This window comes from Bos mutus, chromosome 14 (assembly GCF_027580195.1).
Source record: "Bos mutus isolate GX-2022 chromosome 14, NWIPB_WYAK_1.1, whole genome shotgun sequence".
In the NCBI taxonomy this organism is placed as follows: Eukaryota; Metazoa; Chordata; class Mammalia; order Artiodactyla; family Bovidae; genus Bos; species Bos mutus.
Genome location: NC_091630.1, coordinates 30499340 through 30518749, shown reverse-complemented (window position 1 = coordinate 30518749; position 19410 = coordinate 30499340). Strand labels below are relative to the sequence as shown.

The 19410-nt window shown below is 36.5% G+C and overlaps 1 protein-coding gene across 3 annotated transcripts in view; it reads left to right on the top strand.

The window, feature by feature from the left end:
* CSMD3 (CUB and Sushi multiple domains 3) overlaps positions 1 to 19410 on the top strand; it is a 1469470-nt gene that overhangs the window by 775731 nt on the left and 674329 nt on the right. For all 3 annotated transcript variants that reach the window (XM_070382828.1, XM_005887888.2, XM_005887887.2), the window contains one exon: positions 12235 to 12338. In XM_070382828.1, coding sequence (XP_070238929.1) covers positions 12235 to 12338 — 104 coding nt within the window. The remainder of the gene's footprint in view (positions 1 to 12234; positions 12339 to 19410) is intronic.

The following is a 19410-nucleotide window of genomic DNA, read 5'->3' as shown; positions in this document are numbered from 1 at the left end:
AGTGACTTAGCAGCAGCAGCAGCAGATAGTAGCATGCATGCCCACTATAAGACACATGCTCAGAAAGACCTGAGAAGAGCCTAAGCTTTCACCATTAGTTGATCTGTATGCTTAATGCCAGCTGCAGGTGAAGGCCAAGATCAGATCAGTCACTCAGTCATATCTGACTCTTTTCGACCCCATGAATCGCAGCACGCCAGGCCTCCCTGTCCATCACCAACTCCCAGAGTGCACTCAGACTCACGTCCATCAAGTCAGTGATGCCATCCAGCCATCTCATCCTCTATCGTCCCCTTCTCCTCCTGCCCCCAATCCCTCCCAGCATCAGAGTCTTTTCCAATGAGTCAACTCTTCACATGAGGTGGCCAAAGTACTGGAGTTTCAGCTTGAGCATCATTCCTTCCAAAGAAATCCCAGGGCTGATCTCCTTCAGAATGGACTGGTTGGATCTCCTTGCTGTCCAAGGGACTCTCAAGAGTCTTCTGCAACACCACAGTTCAAAAGCATCAATTCTTCGGCTCTCAGCCTTCTTCACAGTCCAACTCTCAAATCCATACATGACCACAGGAAAAACCATAGCCTTGACTAGACGGACCTTTGTTGGCAAAGTAATGTCTCTGCTTTTCAATATTGTATCTAGGTTGGTCATAACTTTCCTTCCAAGGAGTAAGCGTCTTTTAATTTCATGGCTGCAGTCACCATCTGCAGTGATTTTGGAGCCCAGAAAAATAAAGTCTGCCACTGTTTCCACTGTTTCCCCATCTATTTGCCATGAAGTGATGGGACCGGATGCCATGATCTTTGTTTTCTGAATGTTGAGCTTTAAGCCAAGACAGAATTGTAAATGATCTGGCTAGGTGTTAACAGAGTATCCCAGTACTGAGCCAATTTTCAAAGACTGAGAGAGTTCTTGCTGTGATCTGAATGCTTCTGTCCCTTCAATGTGATGGTATTAGAAGGTGGGGCCTTTGGGAGGTCCTGAGGGTGGAGCCCTCATGAGTAGGAATAGTAGAGACCCCAAAAGGCTCCCTAGACCAGGGTGCTCAACCCCAGGCCACAGTAGAGGTCCGAGGCCTGTTAGGAACAGGGCCACACAGCAGGAGGTGAGTAAGGGGCAAGCAAGTGAAGCTTTCTCTTTTGCTCCATCACTTGCATACCAAATGAACCATTCCCCCTTGCTCCCTCTTCCTGGTCCATTGAAACATTATCTTCCATGAAACTAGTCCCTGCTTCCAAAAAGGTTGAGGACCACTGTACTACCCTGGTCCCTTCTGCCATGTTAGGTAACAGCAAAAAGATGGTCTTCTGTGAACCAGGAAACTTGCTCTCACCGTACACTAAAACAAACAGTGCCAGGATCTTGGACTTCCAGCATTGAGAACTGTGATAAATAAATTTATATTGTTTAAATGCCACCTAGTTCATATTTTGTTATAGCAGCCCGGACCTACTGAAATGGGTATTTTTTTTTAGCTCCTTGAATTTAAAGAAATTTCAGTTAAAATGCTGGATGGAAATGAATCTTCAAAAATCAAAAACAGCAAACTCTGGGGAAGAGAGAGACTCTGATTTCCAGAATTACCACATTATGATATTCAAATACCTAGTTTTCAGCCACAACAAAGAAAATCACAATGTATGCAAAGAAACAAGAGAATATGATCAAAGGAACAAAACAAACTGACAGAAAATATCCCTGAAGACATTCAGTCATTGAAATTATTATACAAAAATATAAAGCAATTGCATTAATTATGCTCAAACAGCATGATTTTTGATATATGAATAAAATGATATATGAATAAATGAGAATATCAATAAGATATTAATTATAAAAATGAAACCAAGTAGAATTCTAGAGCTATAAACTATAATAACTTAAATTTAAAAAGAAAAATACTGGAAGGTTTTGATAATTGGTGTGATCAGCAAAAGAAAGAATTGATAAGCTAAGATAGAACAGTTGAAATTACTGTCTGAAGAACAAAAAATAAAATAATAAATGAAAGGAACCAAAGGGACTGTGGAATATGAGCAAATGGAACAACAAATGTACTATGGGACTCTCAGGTGAAGAAGATAGAAATAATAGTATAGAAAGAATATTTGAAGGAAATAATGACCAAAAAGTTCACAAATTCAAGAGAAATGTGAATCTATCCATCCATAAAGCTCAGCAAACTCTATGTAGGATAAGCTTAAAGTTATCCATACCTAAACATGTTATAGTCCTATTGTTGAAGGGTAAAATCAAAGAGAATCTTGAAAGCAGTGGGGGAAAAGTGACTCTTTAAGAAATCCTAAAAATATTAACAGTTGATTTCTAAAAGAAGAAGAAGAAAAGATGCTGAAACATGAGGAAAACAAAATCTTTAAATAATGAAAACAAAATTGTCAACCAAGAATCCTGTATATGCCTGTCAAAACTCCTTCAGAGAGGAAGGAGAAATCAAGATATTCTCAGATAAACAAAGCTAAGAGAGCACAGAACTAAACCCTCCCATCCATGATCAATTACTTTTTGACAGAGGTGCCAAAACCATTCATTGGGGAGATAATTCAGGGATACCTTGGAGATAATGTGTGTTCAGCTTTAACTAAATAAAATAAATATCATAGTAAATTGAGTCCCACAACTTTTTATTTTGTTTCATTTTGCAGTGTATATAATAGTTATGTTTACAGTAAAAGTTCAGTTCAGTCACTCAGTCCTGTCCGACTCTTTGCAACCCCATGAACTGTAGCATGCGAGGCCCCCCTGTCCAAAACCAACTCCCAGAGTCCACCCAAACCCATATGCATTGTGTCAGTGATGCCACCCAACAATTTCATCCTCTGTCGTCCCCTTTTTCTCCCACTCTCAATCTTCCCCAGCATCAGGGTTTTTTCAAATGAGTCAGCTCTTCGCATCAGTGTATTGGAGTTTCAGCTTCAGCATCAGTCCTTCCAATGAATATTAAAGACTGATTTCCTTTAGGATGGACTGGTTGGATCTCCTTGCAGTCCAAGGGACTCTCAAGAGTCTTCTCCAACACCACATTTCAAAAGCATCAATGCTTCTGTGCTCAGCATTCTTTGTACTCCAACTCTCACATCCATACGTGACCACTGGAAAAACCATAGCCCTGACTAGATGGACCTTCATTGACAAAGTAACGTCTCTGCTTTTCAATATGCTGTTTAGGTTGGTCATAGCTTTCCTTCCAAGGAGTAGGCGTCTTTTAATTTCATGGCTGCAATCACCATCTGCAGTGATTTTGGAGCCCAGAAAAATAAAGTCTGCCACTGTTTCCACAGTTTCCCCATCTATTTCCCATGAAGTGATGGGACCGGATGCCATGATCTTAGTTTTCTGAATGTTGAGCTAAGCCAACTTTTTCACTCTCCTCTTTCACTTTCATCAAGAGGCTCTTTAGTTCTTCTTAACTTTCTGCCATAAGGGTGGTGTCATCTGTATATCTGAGGTTATTGATATTTCTCCTGGCAATCTTGATTCCAGCTTGTGCTTCTCCACACCCAGCGTTTCTCATGATGTACTCTGCATATAAGTTAAATAAGCAGGGTGATAATATACAGCCTTGACATACTCCCTTTCCTATTTGGAACCAGTATGTTACAGTATACTGTAGTCTATTAAGTGTACAATAAAATTATGCCTAAAAAATCGGTAATCTTTAATTATAAAATACTTTATGGGTATAGGGGAGGTAAGAATGGCAGTTGGAGTTTAGCAGATGCAAAATAGTATATATAGGATGGATTAATAAGGTTCTACTGTACTGTACAGATATTAAACTACATTCAATATCCTGTGATAAACCATAATTGAAGAGAATAAGAAAAATAATGTGTATAGGTGAGTCACTTTTGTGCTACAACAGAAACTAACACAACATTATAAATAAACTGTACCTCAAAGAAATTAAAAAAAATAAACAAAATACTTAGGAATAAATTTAACCAAGTGAGAGAGATGTACACTAAAAAACATTTTAAAAATAATTTATTTGTAAAAACTGGAATTCATTCACCTCCACTAGCTTTGTTCGTAGTGATGCTTTCTAAGGCCCACTTGACTTCACATTCCAGGATGTCTGGCACTAGGTCAGTGATCACACCATTGTGATTATCTAGGTCGTGAAGATCTTTTTTGTACAGTTCTTCTGTGTATTCTTGCCATCTCTTCTTAATACCTTCTGCTTCTGTTAGGTCCATACCATTTCTGTCCTTTATTGAGCCCATCTTTGCATGAAATGTTCCTTTCGTATATCTGATTTTCTTGAAGAGATCCCTAGTCTTTCCCATTCTATTGTTTTCCTCTAGTTCTTTGCATTGATCGCTGAAGAAGGCTTTCTTATCTCTTCTTGCTATTCTTTGGAACTCTGTATTCAGATGTTTATATCTATCCTTTTCTCCTTTGCTTTTCGCTTCTCTTCTTTTCACAGCTATTTGTAAGGCCTCCCCAGACAGCCATTTTGCTTTTTTGCATTTCTTTTCTATGGGAATGGTCTTGATCCCTGTCTCCTGTACAATGTCACGAACCTCAGTCCATAGTTCATCAGGCACCCTATCTATCAGATCTAGGCCCTTAAATCTATTTCTCACTTCCACTGTATAATCATAAGGGACTTGATTTAGGTCATACCTGAATGGTCTAGTGGTTTTCCCCATCACTACGAACAAAGATAGTGGAGGTGATGGAAGTCCAGTTGAACTATTCCAAATCCTGAAAGATGATGCTGTAAAAGTGCTACACTCAATATGCTGGCAAATTCGGAAAACTCAGCAGTGGCCACAGGACTGGAAAAGGTCAGTTTTCATTCCAATCCCAAAGAAAGGCAATGCCAAAGAATGCTCAAACTACCGCACAATTGCACTCATCTCACACGCTAGTAAAGTAATGCTCAAAATTCTCCAAGTCAGGCTTCAGCAATATGTGAACCGTGAACCTCCTGATGTTCAAGCTGGTTTTAGAAAAGGCAGAGGAACCAGAAATCAAATTGCCAACATCATAGAAAAATGCTGAATCATAGAAAAAGCAAGAGAGTTCCAGAAAAACATCTATTTCTGCTTTATTGACTAGCCAAAGCTTTTGACTGTGTGGATCACAATAAACTGTGGAAAATTCTGAAAGAGATGGGAATACCAGACCACCTGATCTGCCTCTTGAGAAATCTGTATGCAGGTCAGGAAGCAACAGTTAGAATTGGACATGAAACAACAGACTGGTTCCAAATAGGAAAAGGAGTTCGTCAAGGCTGTATATTGTCACCCTGCTTATTTAACTTATATGCAGAATACATCATGAGAAATGCTGGACTGGAAGACACACAAGCTGGAATCAAGATTGCCGGGAGAAATATCAATAACCTCAGATATGCAGATGACACCACCCTTATGGCAGAAAGTGAAGAGGAACTCAAAAGCCTCTTGATGAAAGTGAAAGTGGAGAGTGAAAAACTTGGCTTAAAGCTCAACATTCAGAAAATGAAGATCATGGCATCCGGTCCCATCACTTCATGGGAAATAGATGGGGAAACAGTGGAAACAGTGTCAGACTTTTTTTTTCTGGGCTCTAAAATCAGTGCAGATGGTGACTGAAGCCATGAAATTAAAAGACGCTTACTCCTTGGAAGGAAAGTTATGACCAACCTAGATAGCATATTCAAAAGCAGAGACATTACTTTGCCAACAAAGGTTCGTCTAGTCAAGGCTATGGTTTTTCCTGCGGTCATGTATGGATGTGAGAGTTGGACTGTGAAGAAGGCTGAGCGCCAATGAATTGATGCTTTTGAACTGTGGTGTTGGAGAAGACTCTTGAGAGTCCCTTGGACTGCAAGGAGATCCAACCAGTCCATTCTGAAGGAGATCAGCCCTGGGATTTCTTTGGAAGGAGTGATGCTAAAGCTGAAACTCCAGTACTTTGGCCACTTCATGCGAAGAGTTGACTCATTGGAAAAGACTCTGATGCTGGGAGGGATTGGGGGCAGGAGGAGAAGGGGACGACAGAGGATGAGATGGCTGGATGGCATCTCTGACTCGATGGACGTGAGTCTGAATGAACTCCGGGAGTTGGTGATGGACAGGGAGGCCTGGTGTGCTGCGATTCATGGGGTCGCAAAGAGTTGGACATGACTGAGCGACTGATCTGATCTGATTTTTTTAAAAAAAGCTAACCATCATCTATGCCTTTAGTGAGTCATAATCATTTAGCTGCTGAATCATCTTGCCTTGAAGTTGATGGCTGTAGCAATTTCTTAAAATACATCACTATTGAAATTTGCCACATTGATTGATTCTTCCTTTCACCAGTGATTTCTCTGTAGCAGGCAATTTTTGATAGCATTTTATCCACAGTACTTTTCAAAATTGACTTAATTTTCTCAAATACTACTACTGCTTTATCAAATAAGTTTTTATACTCTAATTTTTTTGTTTTCATTTCAACAATTTTCAGAAAATTTTCACCAGGAAGGGATTCCATCATGTTCTTTGCTCATCCATAAGAAGCAACTCCTCATCATAAAGTTTTACCATGAAACTGTAGCATTTCAGTTCCACCTTCAGGTTGAATTTCTAGTTATAGTTCTCCTGGTGTTTTTATCGCATCTGCAGTGACATCCTCCACTGAAGTTTGAACCCTTCACAGTCCTCCATGAGGGTTGGAATCAACTTCTTCCAAACTTCTATTAATGTTGATATTTTGCTCTTCCCATGAATCACAAATGTTCTTAAAGACATCTAGAATGGTGAATCCTTTACAGAAAGGTTTTAATTTACTTTACCCAGATCTATCAGAGGATTTACTTTACCCAGATCTATTCAGAGGAATCACCATCTATGTCAGATATGGCCTTATAAAATTTTTTTCTTAAAAAGACTTGAAAATAAAAATTACTCCTTGATACATGGGCAGCAGAATGGCTGTTGTTTTAGCAGACATGACAACATTAATCTTGTTTTATAGTTTCATCAGAGCTCTTGAGTGACCAGCTGCACTGTCAATAAACAATAGTATTTTAAAATATATCTTTTTCTTTCCTGAGTAGTAAATCTTAACAGTGGACTGACAATATTCAGTAAACTGTATTGTAAACGGGTGTGCTATTTCCAGGCTTTACTGTTCCATTTATAGAGCACAGACAAAATAGATTTAGCATACTTCTTAAGAATTCTAGGATTTTCAGAACAGTAAATCAGTATTGGCTTCAAATCAGCTACCTATACCCCTAACATCAAGAATGAAATGGCAATCCACTCCAGTATTCTTGCCTGGAGAATCCTCTGGACAGAGGAGCTGGCAGGCTGTAGTCCATGGGGTCACAAAGAGTCGGACATGACTGAGCAAATAAACAGCATACCCTTAATGAGCGAGTCAGGTTGCACGTTGAATCCAGGCATTGACTTCTCCTCTCTAGCTATGAAAATCCTAGATAGTGTCTTCTTCCAACACAGGCTTCCCTTGTGGCTCAGCTGGTAAAGAATCCACCTGCAATGCAGGAGACCTGGATTCAGTCCCTGGGTTGGGAAGTTCCCCTAGAGAAGGGAAAGGCTATCCACTCCAGTATTCTGGCCTGGAGAATTCCATGGACTGTATATAACTGATGGGGTCACAAAAAGTCAGACATGACTGAGCAATTTTCACTTCACTCCTCTTGCAACACAGGCAACAGTTTTGTCTACACTGAAAATATATTGTTTACTGTGCCACCTTCATTAATTGTATTAGCAAGATCTTCTGGATAAGTTGCTGCGGCTTCTGCTGTTTACCTTGTACTTTTATATTATGGACATGGTTCTTTTTCCTTAAACCTTATGAACCAACCTCTGCTAGCTTCGAACTTTTCTTTGCAGCTTACTCACTTCTCTGAACCTTCATGAGACTTGATGAGAGTTTAGGGCCTTATTCTGAATTAGACTTTGGTTTTGAGAATGTTGTGACTGGTTTGAACTTCTATTCATGCCACTAAAAGTTGCTCCATATCAGTAATAAAGCTATTTTACTTTCTTATCATTTATGTGTACATTAGACTAGCATTTTTAATTTCCTTCAAGAACAGCTTCTTTACATTTACAACTAGCAACTGATGCAAGAGGCCTAACTTTTGGCCTTACTTGACTCTAGACATTCATTTCTCACTAACCTTAATCATTTCTAGTTTTTGATTTAAAGTGAGGTATGTGGGACTCCTTTTTATATTTGGACACTTATAAGCCATTGTAGTGTCACTAGTTGGCCTAATTTCAATGATATTGTCTCTCAGGGAATAGGGAAGCTCAAAGAGAAAGAGAGATGCGGAAAAGGCTGTCAGTTGAGCAATCAGAATACATTTGACGTTTATCATTTAAGTTTACAGTTTTAAGTGGGTATGGTTTGTAGCTACCCAGAACCATTACAAAGTAATATCAAAAGTCACTGAGCACAGATAACCATAACAAATGTAAGAGTAATAAAAACATTTGAAATATTGTGATAAATATCAAAACATGACACAAAGACATAAAGTATACAATTGCTGTTTTAAAGGAAATGATAATGTAAGCTTGCTTAACAGTTTTGCCACAGAACTTCAGTTGGTAAAATATAAAATATCTGCCAATAACAATAAAGCAAAGTGCAATAAGGGGAGGTTTTCTTGTAGTTGGGCTTCCCTGGTGGCTCAGATGGTAAAGAGTCCACCTGCAATGCAGGAGATTCAATAAATGGTGCTGGTAAAGTTGGATAGCCACATGCAGAAAGAATTAAATTTGATTCTTACTTGTACTGTATACAACAGTTAAATCAGAATGGATCAAAAATCTAAATTTAAGTGCTTAAAGTATAAAATTCATAGAAGAAAAAAATAACATGATATGGGATTTTGCAGTGGCTTCTTAAATATGGCACAAAAGCACAAGCAACAGCAACAAAAAATAAATAAAGTGGACTTCATTACATTAAAATTTTTGAGGCATCAAAGCACACTATCATAAGAATGGAAAGATAATTCACACAATGGGAGAAAATATTTGCAAACAATATAGCTGATATAGGCAATTAATATCTAGAATATGTAAAGAGCTCTTACAATTCAGCAACAATATAACAAATGACTTAATTTAAAAAGAGGTAAAAGATAAAAAAATAAGTTATAGAGGATAAAGGACTCAAATAGATAGTTACCCAAAACATACAAATGGCTAATAAATACATGTAAAGATGTTCAACATCATTGATTAGAAAGATTAAATTAAATCCACAGTAAGCTACAAGAATGGATATAATAAAAACAAAACAAAAAGCAGTGAGGTATATAGAGAAGTTGGAACCCTCGTGAATTCCTGGTAGAAATTTTGAATGTTCAAAAGTTCTGGAAAACAGCTTGATAGTTCTTCAAAATGTTAAATTTATGACTCAGTAATTTCACCCCTAGGCATATATACAATAATTGAAAACAGAGATTCAAATAGGTACTTTTACACCATTCTACATAATAACAATACTCATCATAGGTTAAAGATGGAAGCACGCCAAGTGTCCCATCAATTGAATAATGGTTAAACCAAATTAGGTATAAATGTACAATGGACTTTATTTCTTGTGACAGTGACAGTCTTTATTTTCTTGGGTTTCAAAATCATTGCTGATAGTGACTGCAGCCATGAAATTAAAAGATGCTTCTCCTTGGAAGAAAAGTTATGACAAACCTAGACAGCGTAATGAAAAGAAGAGATGTTACTTTGCTGGCAAAGGTCTGTATAGTCAAAGCGATGGTTTTTCCAGTAGTCATGTATATATGTGAGAGTTGGACCATAAAGAAGGTTGAGCACTGAAGAACTGATGTTTTTCAACTGTAGTATCGGGCTTCCCTTGTGGCTCAGCTGGTAAAGAATCTGCCTGCAATGCAGGAGACCTGAGTTTGATCTGTGGGTTGGGAAGATCCCCTGGAGAAGGGAAAGGCTACCCACTCCAGTTTTCTGGCCTGGGAATTCCAGGACTGTACAGTCCATGGGGTTGCAAAAAGTTGGACACGACTGAGCGACTTTCACTTTCACATGCAAGTCCCTTGGACTGCAGGAGTATGAACGAGTCAATCCTAAAGGAAATCAATCTGAAATATTCATTGAAAGGACTGATGATGAAGCTGAAGCTCCAACACTTTGGCCACCTGATGTGAAGATCTGACTCATTAGAAAAGATCCTGATGCTGGGAAAGACTGGAGGCAGGGGGAGAAGGGGATGACAGGGACAAGATGGTTGGATGGCATCACTGACTCAATGGACATGAGTTTGAGCAAGTTCCAGGAGATGGTGAAAGACAGGGAAGCCTGGCATGCTGCAGTATATGGGTTCACAAAGAGTCAGACACAATTGAATGACTGAACAACAAACAAATGGACTGTTATTCAACCATAAAAGGAATGAAGTTCTGATACACACTCTGCAATGCAGATGAACCTTGAAGACTTTGCTTAGTGAAGTGAATCAGACACAAAAGGGCAAATATTGTATTATTCCACTTACATAAAATATCTGGAATATGCAAATTTGTAGGGTTAAAAAGCATATTGGAAGTTACCAGGATAAGGGGGAAAAGGGAAAACGGGGAGTTATTGGTTAATGGTAACAGGTTTTGGTTTTGTATGATGGAAAACTTTCAGAAAAAGACAGTACTGATGGTTCAGAAAACCTGAAAAAAAAAAATAAATGGCAAACATAAAAAGATAATTTGATTACTAATGAAGAAAATGCAAAAAAAACTTCACTTTTTATACCCTCTAGATTTGTAGAACTAATGGAATATAATGTACACAAGTTGTGGACATTTAAAGTGATAAGATAGTTTTCAAACCACATGGCATGATATTTTGAAATTTAATTTTGAGTTTTATTACTCAGAAATTATACTCATAAGTACACACTTAATGTAGAGATATACTTGTAGATTTGAGCCAGAAAATAACCATGTTGCTTATTATAGCAAAAGCAATGGGAACAACTAAATCTCTATTAATAGAAAATTATTAATTGAGAGTACTTATATTTAACTCAATGTAGAATAGGCAAACCTTTCCTTTTAAATCATAGCCATTTAAAATTGTGTTTTATATATTCTGTATTAAACATGACCAAAACAGATGTTTTAATTATTATTATTATTATTTTTCATAGCTTTTCTTCCAAGGAGCAAGTGTCTTTTATTTTTTTATTTTTATTTTTTTAACTTTACAATATTGTATTGGTTTTGCCAAACATCAACATGCATCTGCTATGTGTATACATGTGTTTTAATTAATGCTAATAAAAATAATTTTAAAACATCAAGAAATAGACAAAATAAAAAGTTGGGGTTTTTGTTAAAAAGGTAAAAATAGGATATGGAATCTGTCATAATTTAAATAATTTAAAAAATTAAGGCATTTTTCATTTTTCTCTAGTACTATTGTAGCCTCAACTCTTCTGAAACTTTATTATAAATTACTTTTTGCTCTAAGCATAGTTATTTATAGGACAATATTTATGTAATTTCTTCTGTACAGATTCTTAATTAAATTATTCTCTAAAATGTTATATTGGGTTTTGAATTTAAGAATTGCAATTTAATTAAATATGAACTTTTACATAAATATATAAACAATAAAAAAGTACAGGATTATATTTGGATAAGAACTAATATTAAATTGCTTATCATGATATAATATGTCTCCCAAAGATTTGTGCTCCCAATTTTGCTGGCAAAATATAATATAAATGAGGGATTCTATTACCAAAGAATACACAAAAATAATCCTGATGCCTTTAAATTTAGTGATCTAGGTTCAAATTTAGTTCTAACATTTTTTAAGCTTTACTATCTAGTGGCAATTTTATACTCTATGCTTTTCCATGCTAGCTTATTTTTATTTACAGTAAACCACTCTCCACCTACATGTGCTTTTTATAAAACCTTCTCAAGTTAGATTTACATTCAAATTCCTCAGATAAGAATGTTCTATAAACAGAAACTATGTTATGTCATTGATAAATTATTACAGAAGATATGATACTATAAATAAAACTTATAATGAGTGAACATTAGAAGTATTCTTATATGATTTCCTGTCATAGTATGAAATTCTTATATAGATAGCTATGGACATATAGATACATAATATGTCTGCAGGGCATTTTAATGTTTTTCTGCCTTTGTTCTCTTGTTTGCTTTTAATATGTAATGAGATATATTTGAGATACTTGTTTCTGTTCATTGGTAGGTTATCCAGATAAATTTTGAAGAATTTGACCTGGAAATTGGCTATGATACCTTGACAATTGGTGATGGGGGTGAAGTTGGAGACCCAAGGACAGTGCTCCAAGTGTAAGTTCTCAATGTTTCTTTCTTGATTTAGTCTATCAGTTTCTTGTGAAATTTTACCTTTTTTTTTTTTTTTCATTGATTCTTCTCACTACCTCCAACAGAAAGAGCATAGTATATTATTTATTATCATCAATCTGCATATAGTATATTTATTAGTCCTTTTAATAAGGCTTAATATACTTGATCCACACATAGTTACTTAGAATCCATTTCCAGAAGGGGGCCTAGGGTGAAATTACAGACAGGCTGATTGGCCTTATTTTGGAAAATACTTTTACCTTCACAGAGTAATAGAATAGAGTGGGGGAAAAAAATTATGAAATTGCCCAGAGAGAGTACTATTAGTACTAAAAACTGGTGGGTGTTGCAGTTTATTGGAGGCTTAATCATACCTGGTCATCATCAGTATCTGTGAAAGTTAATCAGTGGTTTGACATGAAGTAGTAGTAGTAGCAGTAGTAGTAGTAGAGCAGTGAATAGCTCTCAGAGTTGAGCTAATATACTGCAAAGGTTCTTAATGTGAAGAAAAAAGAAAAAAAAGGATGAACTTATATTAAGTAAAGGGAAATGTTAGGAACTTATTGTCCAGTCGCTAAGTTGTGTCTTAACTCTTTGTGACTCCATGGGCTGCAGCACACCAAGCCTGCCTGTCCCTCAACCATCTCCCGGAGTTTGCCCAAGTTCATGTCAGTTGAATCAGTGATGCTATCCAACCATCTCATTTTCTGCTCCCCTCCTCCTTTTGCCTTCAGTCTTTCCCAGCATCAGGGTCTTTTCTAATGAGTCAGCTGTTCACATCATGTGGCCAAAGTATTGGAGCTTCAGCTTTAGCATCAATCCTTCCAATGAATATTCAGGGTTGATTTCCTTTAGAATTTACTGATTTGATCTCCCTGCAGTCAAAGGGACTCCCAAGAGTCTTCTCCAGCACCACAATTCTAAAGCATCAATTCTTCTGCACTCAGCCTTTTTATGGTCCAACTCTAACATCCGTACAGATTACTGGAAAGATCATAGCTTTGACTATATGGATCTTTGTCAGCAAAGTGAAATCTTTGATTTTTAAAATGCTGCTAAGTTTGTCATAGCTTTCCTTTCATGAAGCACAGCATCTTCTGATTTCATGGCCTGCAGTCATGGAAATAGTATATACTGTATTTTTTCACTCTGTGTTTTAGGAACTTGTCTGTCACCTAATCCTTGGCTATCCATTCCAATAATCTATCTCGGATAGGGGCAAGAAAAAATTTTCAGGGCTAGTGTATTGTTTTCATGTGATAAATCTCAAAAGGTTATGATATGCTTTCTCTCAGTATCCCTTTCATAGCTGTTGATTTGCAGTTCAGGCTTTATCAATGTGGTGTTTCTCAAAAATGGGGTCTTTTGCAAATCACAATTACTTGATGCACTCTATAAAACATAAATTTCTGAACCCCTCCCACTGTGTCTGTTAACATCTGCTTTATATATGTAGGTGTTTTTCTGATAGGTACATCTAAATTAGTCCCTTAGAGTGAGGGAGACCTAAGAGACAGAAAGATAATATATTACATTTAAATAACCAGAAGACTATGAGATGAGTGCACACACATGCACACACAACCACACATTTTTAGATTAGACCTCAAAATTATATATATATATATATATATATATATACATATATATAATGTTTTTGTAAATCTCAAAACAATAAAGGGCAATGGTCTTAACTATAATTTTAGATACTAAGAGGAAAACCCTTAATATTTTAAATAAGCCATACATTTTCTAAAAGAATAAGGACTCTGTTAATTGAAAGAACTTCTTTGTAAACATGTCACAGTCCATAATTTTCTGCATTCCTTCTTTGTTTGAGAATTTTGAGCCCATGCTCATTTGACCTTAATTACTTCAAAGAAAATCTTCTAAGTATTTTGTTAGTGGATTTGCTGGGTTTTTTTTAATTCTTATGAAGTGTAGATGTTGTCTCTATTTCCTTTTATTTTGGAAGATAACATGAATATATTTTAAATAATTTTAAAATCCCTGTGTTGTATGAATCAGACCAAGTAGCAGATCAGAAATATAATTTAAAAAATAGGTTCATAATTGATTTTTAGAGTGATCCAAAAGTTAGCTACACAACGTAAGACCAGATAAAGAACAAATATGTTGATGAGAAGAAGTTTTATAACCCCTGTGAATTCAAGTGGAATTAGTTGTATCTTACAGACTATCTGCTACTGGCAGAATGAATGAAGAAAAAGTTACATTTTCCCTCTTCTCATGTTCCTGTTATCATATTGTCCCTAGTTTGCATAGGAGTTCTACTTCTTCACTTATAATTCTTTCACTCTGAGAAATTATCTTAATTTTGAAAAGTCTGTGTGATTATTTTTATATTTGTCTGTAACCACAGATATGTTTCTTAAACATGTTTTTCTTCCTCAGAGCAAAATTACATATTTCTGAAAATATAACTCTTTTTTCCTTGGGTAAAGATGACTGCAGCAGAACTTAGATAGCACCTACCTCCTGTGTACATATGTGCTCAGTCGTGTCTGACTCTTTGTAACCTCATGGACTATATCCTGCCAGGATCCTCTGTCCATGGAATTCTCCAAGAGAGAATATTTGAGTCAGTTGCCCTTTCCTCCTCCAGGGGATCTTCCTGACTCAGGGACCGAATTTGCATCTCCTGCGTTGACATATGGATTCTTTACTGCTGAGCCACCTAAGAGGCCCCAACTAACTCCTAAAAGTGTTCAGATAAAAGTCGTTTGAGTAGCTAACAGAGATTTTACAAAATTGAAATTAGATCAAAATTCCTTTGAACTTCAAGACTCTGTGATAAGAGAACCTAATAGAATTGTATCCACTCAAACTGTTGCCTTTGTTTTTCAGTTGCTAAGTTGTATCCGACTGTTGGCAACACCCTGGATTGCAGCATGCCAAGCTCCTCTGACTTCCGTTATCTCCTGAAGTTTACTCAGATTTATGTCCATTGAGTCAGTGATGCTGTCTAACCATATCATCCTTTGCTGCCCTCTTCTCCTTTTGCCTTCAATCTTTTCCAATATCTGAGTCTTTTCCAATGAATGGGCATTTCGCATCAGTTGGCCAAAGTACTGAAGCTTCAACTTCAGCATCAGTCCTTCCAATAAATATTCATTGTTCATTTCCTTAGGGATTGACTGGTTTGATCTCCCTGAAGTCCAAAGGACTGTGGTCTTCTCCAGCACCACAATTCAAAAGCATCGATTTTTCAGCACCCTGTCTTCTTTATGGCCCAACTCTCATATCCATACATGACTGTTGGAAAAACCATCACTTTCACTGTATGGATCTTTGTCTGCAAAGTGATGTCTCTGCTTTTTAATATGCTGTCTAGGTTTGTCATAGCTTTTTTTCCAAGGAGCAAATGTCTTTTAATTTCATGGCTGCAGTCACTGTCCATAGTGATTTTTGAGCCCAAGGAAATAAAATCTGTCACTACTTCTACTTTTTCCCCTTCTATTGGCCATGAAGTGATGGGACTGGATACTATAATTTTAGTTTGTTTAATGCTGAGTTTCAAGTCAGCATTTTCACTCTTCTCTTTCACCATCATTAAGAGGTTCCTCTTCACATTCTGCCATTAGAGTGGTATCATCTACATATCTGAGGTTGTTGCTGTTTCTCCCAGCAATCTTGATTCCAGCCTGGCATTTTCCCGTGATGTACTCTGCATACAAGTTAAATAAGCAGGGTGACAATATACAGCCTTGTCATGCTTCTTTCCCAATTTTGAACCAGTCTGTCATTCCATGTCCAGTTCTAACTTTTGCCTTTTGACCCCACAGGTTTCTCAGGAGGCAGGTAAGGTGGTCTGGTATTCCCATCTCTTTAAGAATTTTCCAGTTTCTTGTGATCCACACAGTCAAAGACTTAGTGTAGGCAATGAAGCAGAAGTAGATGTTTTTCTGGAGCTCCCTTGCTTTCTCTATGATCCAACGAATGCTGGCAACTTGATCTCTGTTTCCTCTGCCTCTTTGAAACCCAGCTTGTATATCTGGAAGTTCTGGGTTTATGTGCTTCTGAAGCCTAGCTTGAAGGATTTTGAGAATAATGTTGCTAGTTGTGAAATGAGCACAGTTGTACATTTTCTTTTTGGAACATGGAAGCATGAGGAAGTGGTCCCAGCCCCTGCTTGCACCTGGTCACCCTCTATTCCCAAACTCAGCTCTGTCCTTCACGATGCATACAGACTTCCCAGACTATACATTCTAACTGCCCACACCTCCCTGCAAATGGTGCCCCCTGGGTCTAGAGTGCACATACAGTCATGTGTTCTGACCCTGAGAACATGGACCTGGAAAAAGGCTTATGAGGGTCCAGGAAGCAGGAAATTCCAGGGGTACTAGTTTTCAGGGAGTTGTAGAACAGTACTTTTTAAACAAACTGTAAAATAAAAGATTTGCTTTTATTTTTAATTTGTTTTGGACTGATACTTTTACAAAATGAAACAAAAAAATTTAGAAAAATAAAATAAAAACACATATAAATACATTTCCAATTTTTTATTATGAAATTCACCAGACAAAATTATTCTTTTAAATTACTCTAGAAGTTTAAAAGATTTAGTCCTAATTCCTATTATTTTCTGTTCTTACCATGTTGCAGCTGGAAATTAGTCTATGATCTCCCAGGGGGTGTGGACAGGCACAACCCTGGGCAAGAGGTGGGCTACAGAAATGGTCAGAGGAAAGGATCAGGGAAGGGGTCTATCTTGCCCAAGTTTCAAAATAGTGTTGAATTTTTATTGTTCAGTCATTCAGTCATGTCTGACTCTTTGCGACCCCACGGACTGCAGCACACCAGGCTTCCCTGTCTTTCACCATCTCCTGGAGCTTGTTCAGACTCAAAGTATTGCATATGGCATGATAAATTGTCAACAAATTATTTTTAAAAAATTAATTGAAAATAATTTATTTGAAATAATGCTGTTCTAATGGGTAAAATAGTCTCCATTTAAACATTTTATTTAGCAATGTATTTACTCGTCTATGTATTCCATTTTGCATTTTTGTTAAGTGTGATCCACATGCTAGAGATTTAACTTTTGGCATTAAAACTAATAAATTTACTTAAAAATTTAGATATGCTGAAAGTCAGGAACATAGTAAAACATGGACAATGTGTTCATTTAACAGAGACCCATGTAATATCACATTTGAAAGTATTTTTTAAGGGGATGAATTCAGTCTATATATTTAAGTTTATAAGTTCTGATTAGGTTAATAAACACTTGATATCTCAGTTTTTAAAATATTTAACAGATAAAGGAAAAATCCATCCTATTTTATTTACATCATGGAATTGAATTAAGCATTGGAATTACATGATGCTTCTGTTTCCAGTTTTCTTTTAATATTTAGGTTCTAAAAGTTAAAATTGATTGTGATATTCTATTCCATAAAAAATATAGTCCATATAGTCATAACATGTTCAACAGCTAAAATAATCCTCTAAAAATGAATTATGAAAAATTTTTTAAAAATAATTTTTATGATTTCTTTCCCTGAAGTACAAAGCATATCATTTTTGCAATTCAGCAACTTAAAAATAATTTGAGTGTGCTGTATCTGTTTACAATGTAAAATTTAATTCTCAGATATATTGGTAGTATGTTCTAACAGCACTCTTCCCTGGGACATCTTTTTATTTTAAATATGTGTAATTTAAATATACATGCATGTCCACACACATACATACCCTATTTTGTGCTGATATATTTTAAATTAATATTTTCTTTATTTTAATAATATTAAATGCATAATATTCACACCAGCTTTAAGAAAATGTAGCTTTCTTTTTTCTCATAGGTTATTATTATTGCTCTCAGCTCACTGGCCTATATGTTTTGGCAAGCTACTTAGCTGAAGATACATGTTTTTTAACTAGTCAACAATTTATTCTTTAAAAATGCCACCCTGCTGTCAGACTACTATATAAGATATTTTCCTTGAGCAAACTTTTCTACAACCAGGAACTTATACCTTTCCAAATTTGTTCTTGTACCTTCCGCTCTTAATAATGAAAATCTAAATACTAACTGACACCATAGGATAATGAAAGAAGGGAATATACTGAATATAACAACAAGGTGATATTTTTAGAAATGGATGGTAACAGTATAAAAAGGACTTAGAAAATTGACCATGCAGAAAAATCCTCCACATTTTATATTATAGTTTGTAAAAAGCAGGAAAAAAATATATTTTCACTGCTTTTATTTCTACTTGGAACACCTTCTTGTCCTTCTCCATTATGCACACACACACACACACACTCAATACATGCTCAAAGTCATTTAAGTTCCTTGAATGCAGCGACTATTACTCATCGTGGATTTTCCAAAATACCTAACACAGAGGCTTGTGTTAACATTGTTAGATGTTGCATGAATTATAATGGGAGAGGAAAAATTGAATGTGCATGAAGACACATCAACTGAAACATGCCAGCAGGAGGAAGTCTTTGCAGATGTTAGCAAGGGCATACCATGAGGTGTAGAACACTGTGTAGAGGACTACCTGGTATATCAGTGCATTCAGGCTGCTGTAATTATATATATATATATATATATATATAGCATAGACTGAGTGGTTTATAACAACAAATATATTTCTCACAGTTCTGGAGGCTATAAGTCAGAGGTCATGGTGGCAGCAGATTTTGTGTCTGCTGACAACCCACTTTCTGGTTCATAGACGGCCATCTTTTTACTGTGTCCACATACAGCAGATGGGGGCAGAGTTCTCTCAGGAGCCTCCTTTATAAGGACACAATCGCATTTATGAGAGCTTACCTTCATGACCTAATCTCCTATCAATGTCCCCACCTTCATATAACCTCACATTGGATATTAGGTTTCAACATATAAATTTTGGCAGCAGGGGGACATTTAGTCTCTGGCTTCAGAGTTTCAACAGTGTTCACTGATACCACATGCAGGAAAACAATCAAACTGACAGTAGCAATTGTCTCATGTGGACAAAATTTGATGTGCAGTCATTCAAATAACTTGCTATTGGGCAAAAATAAATGC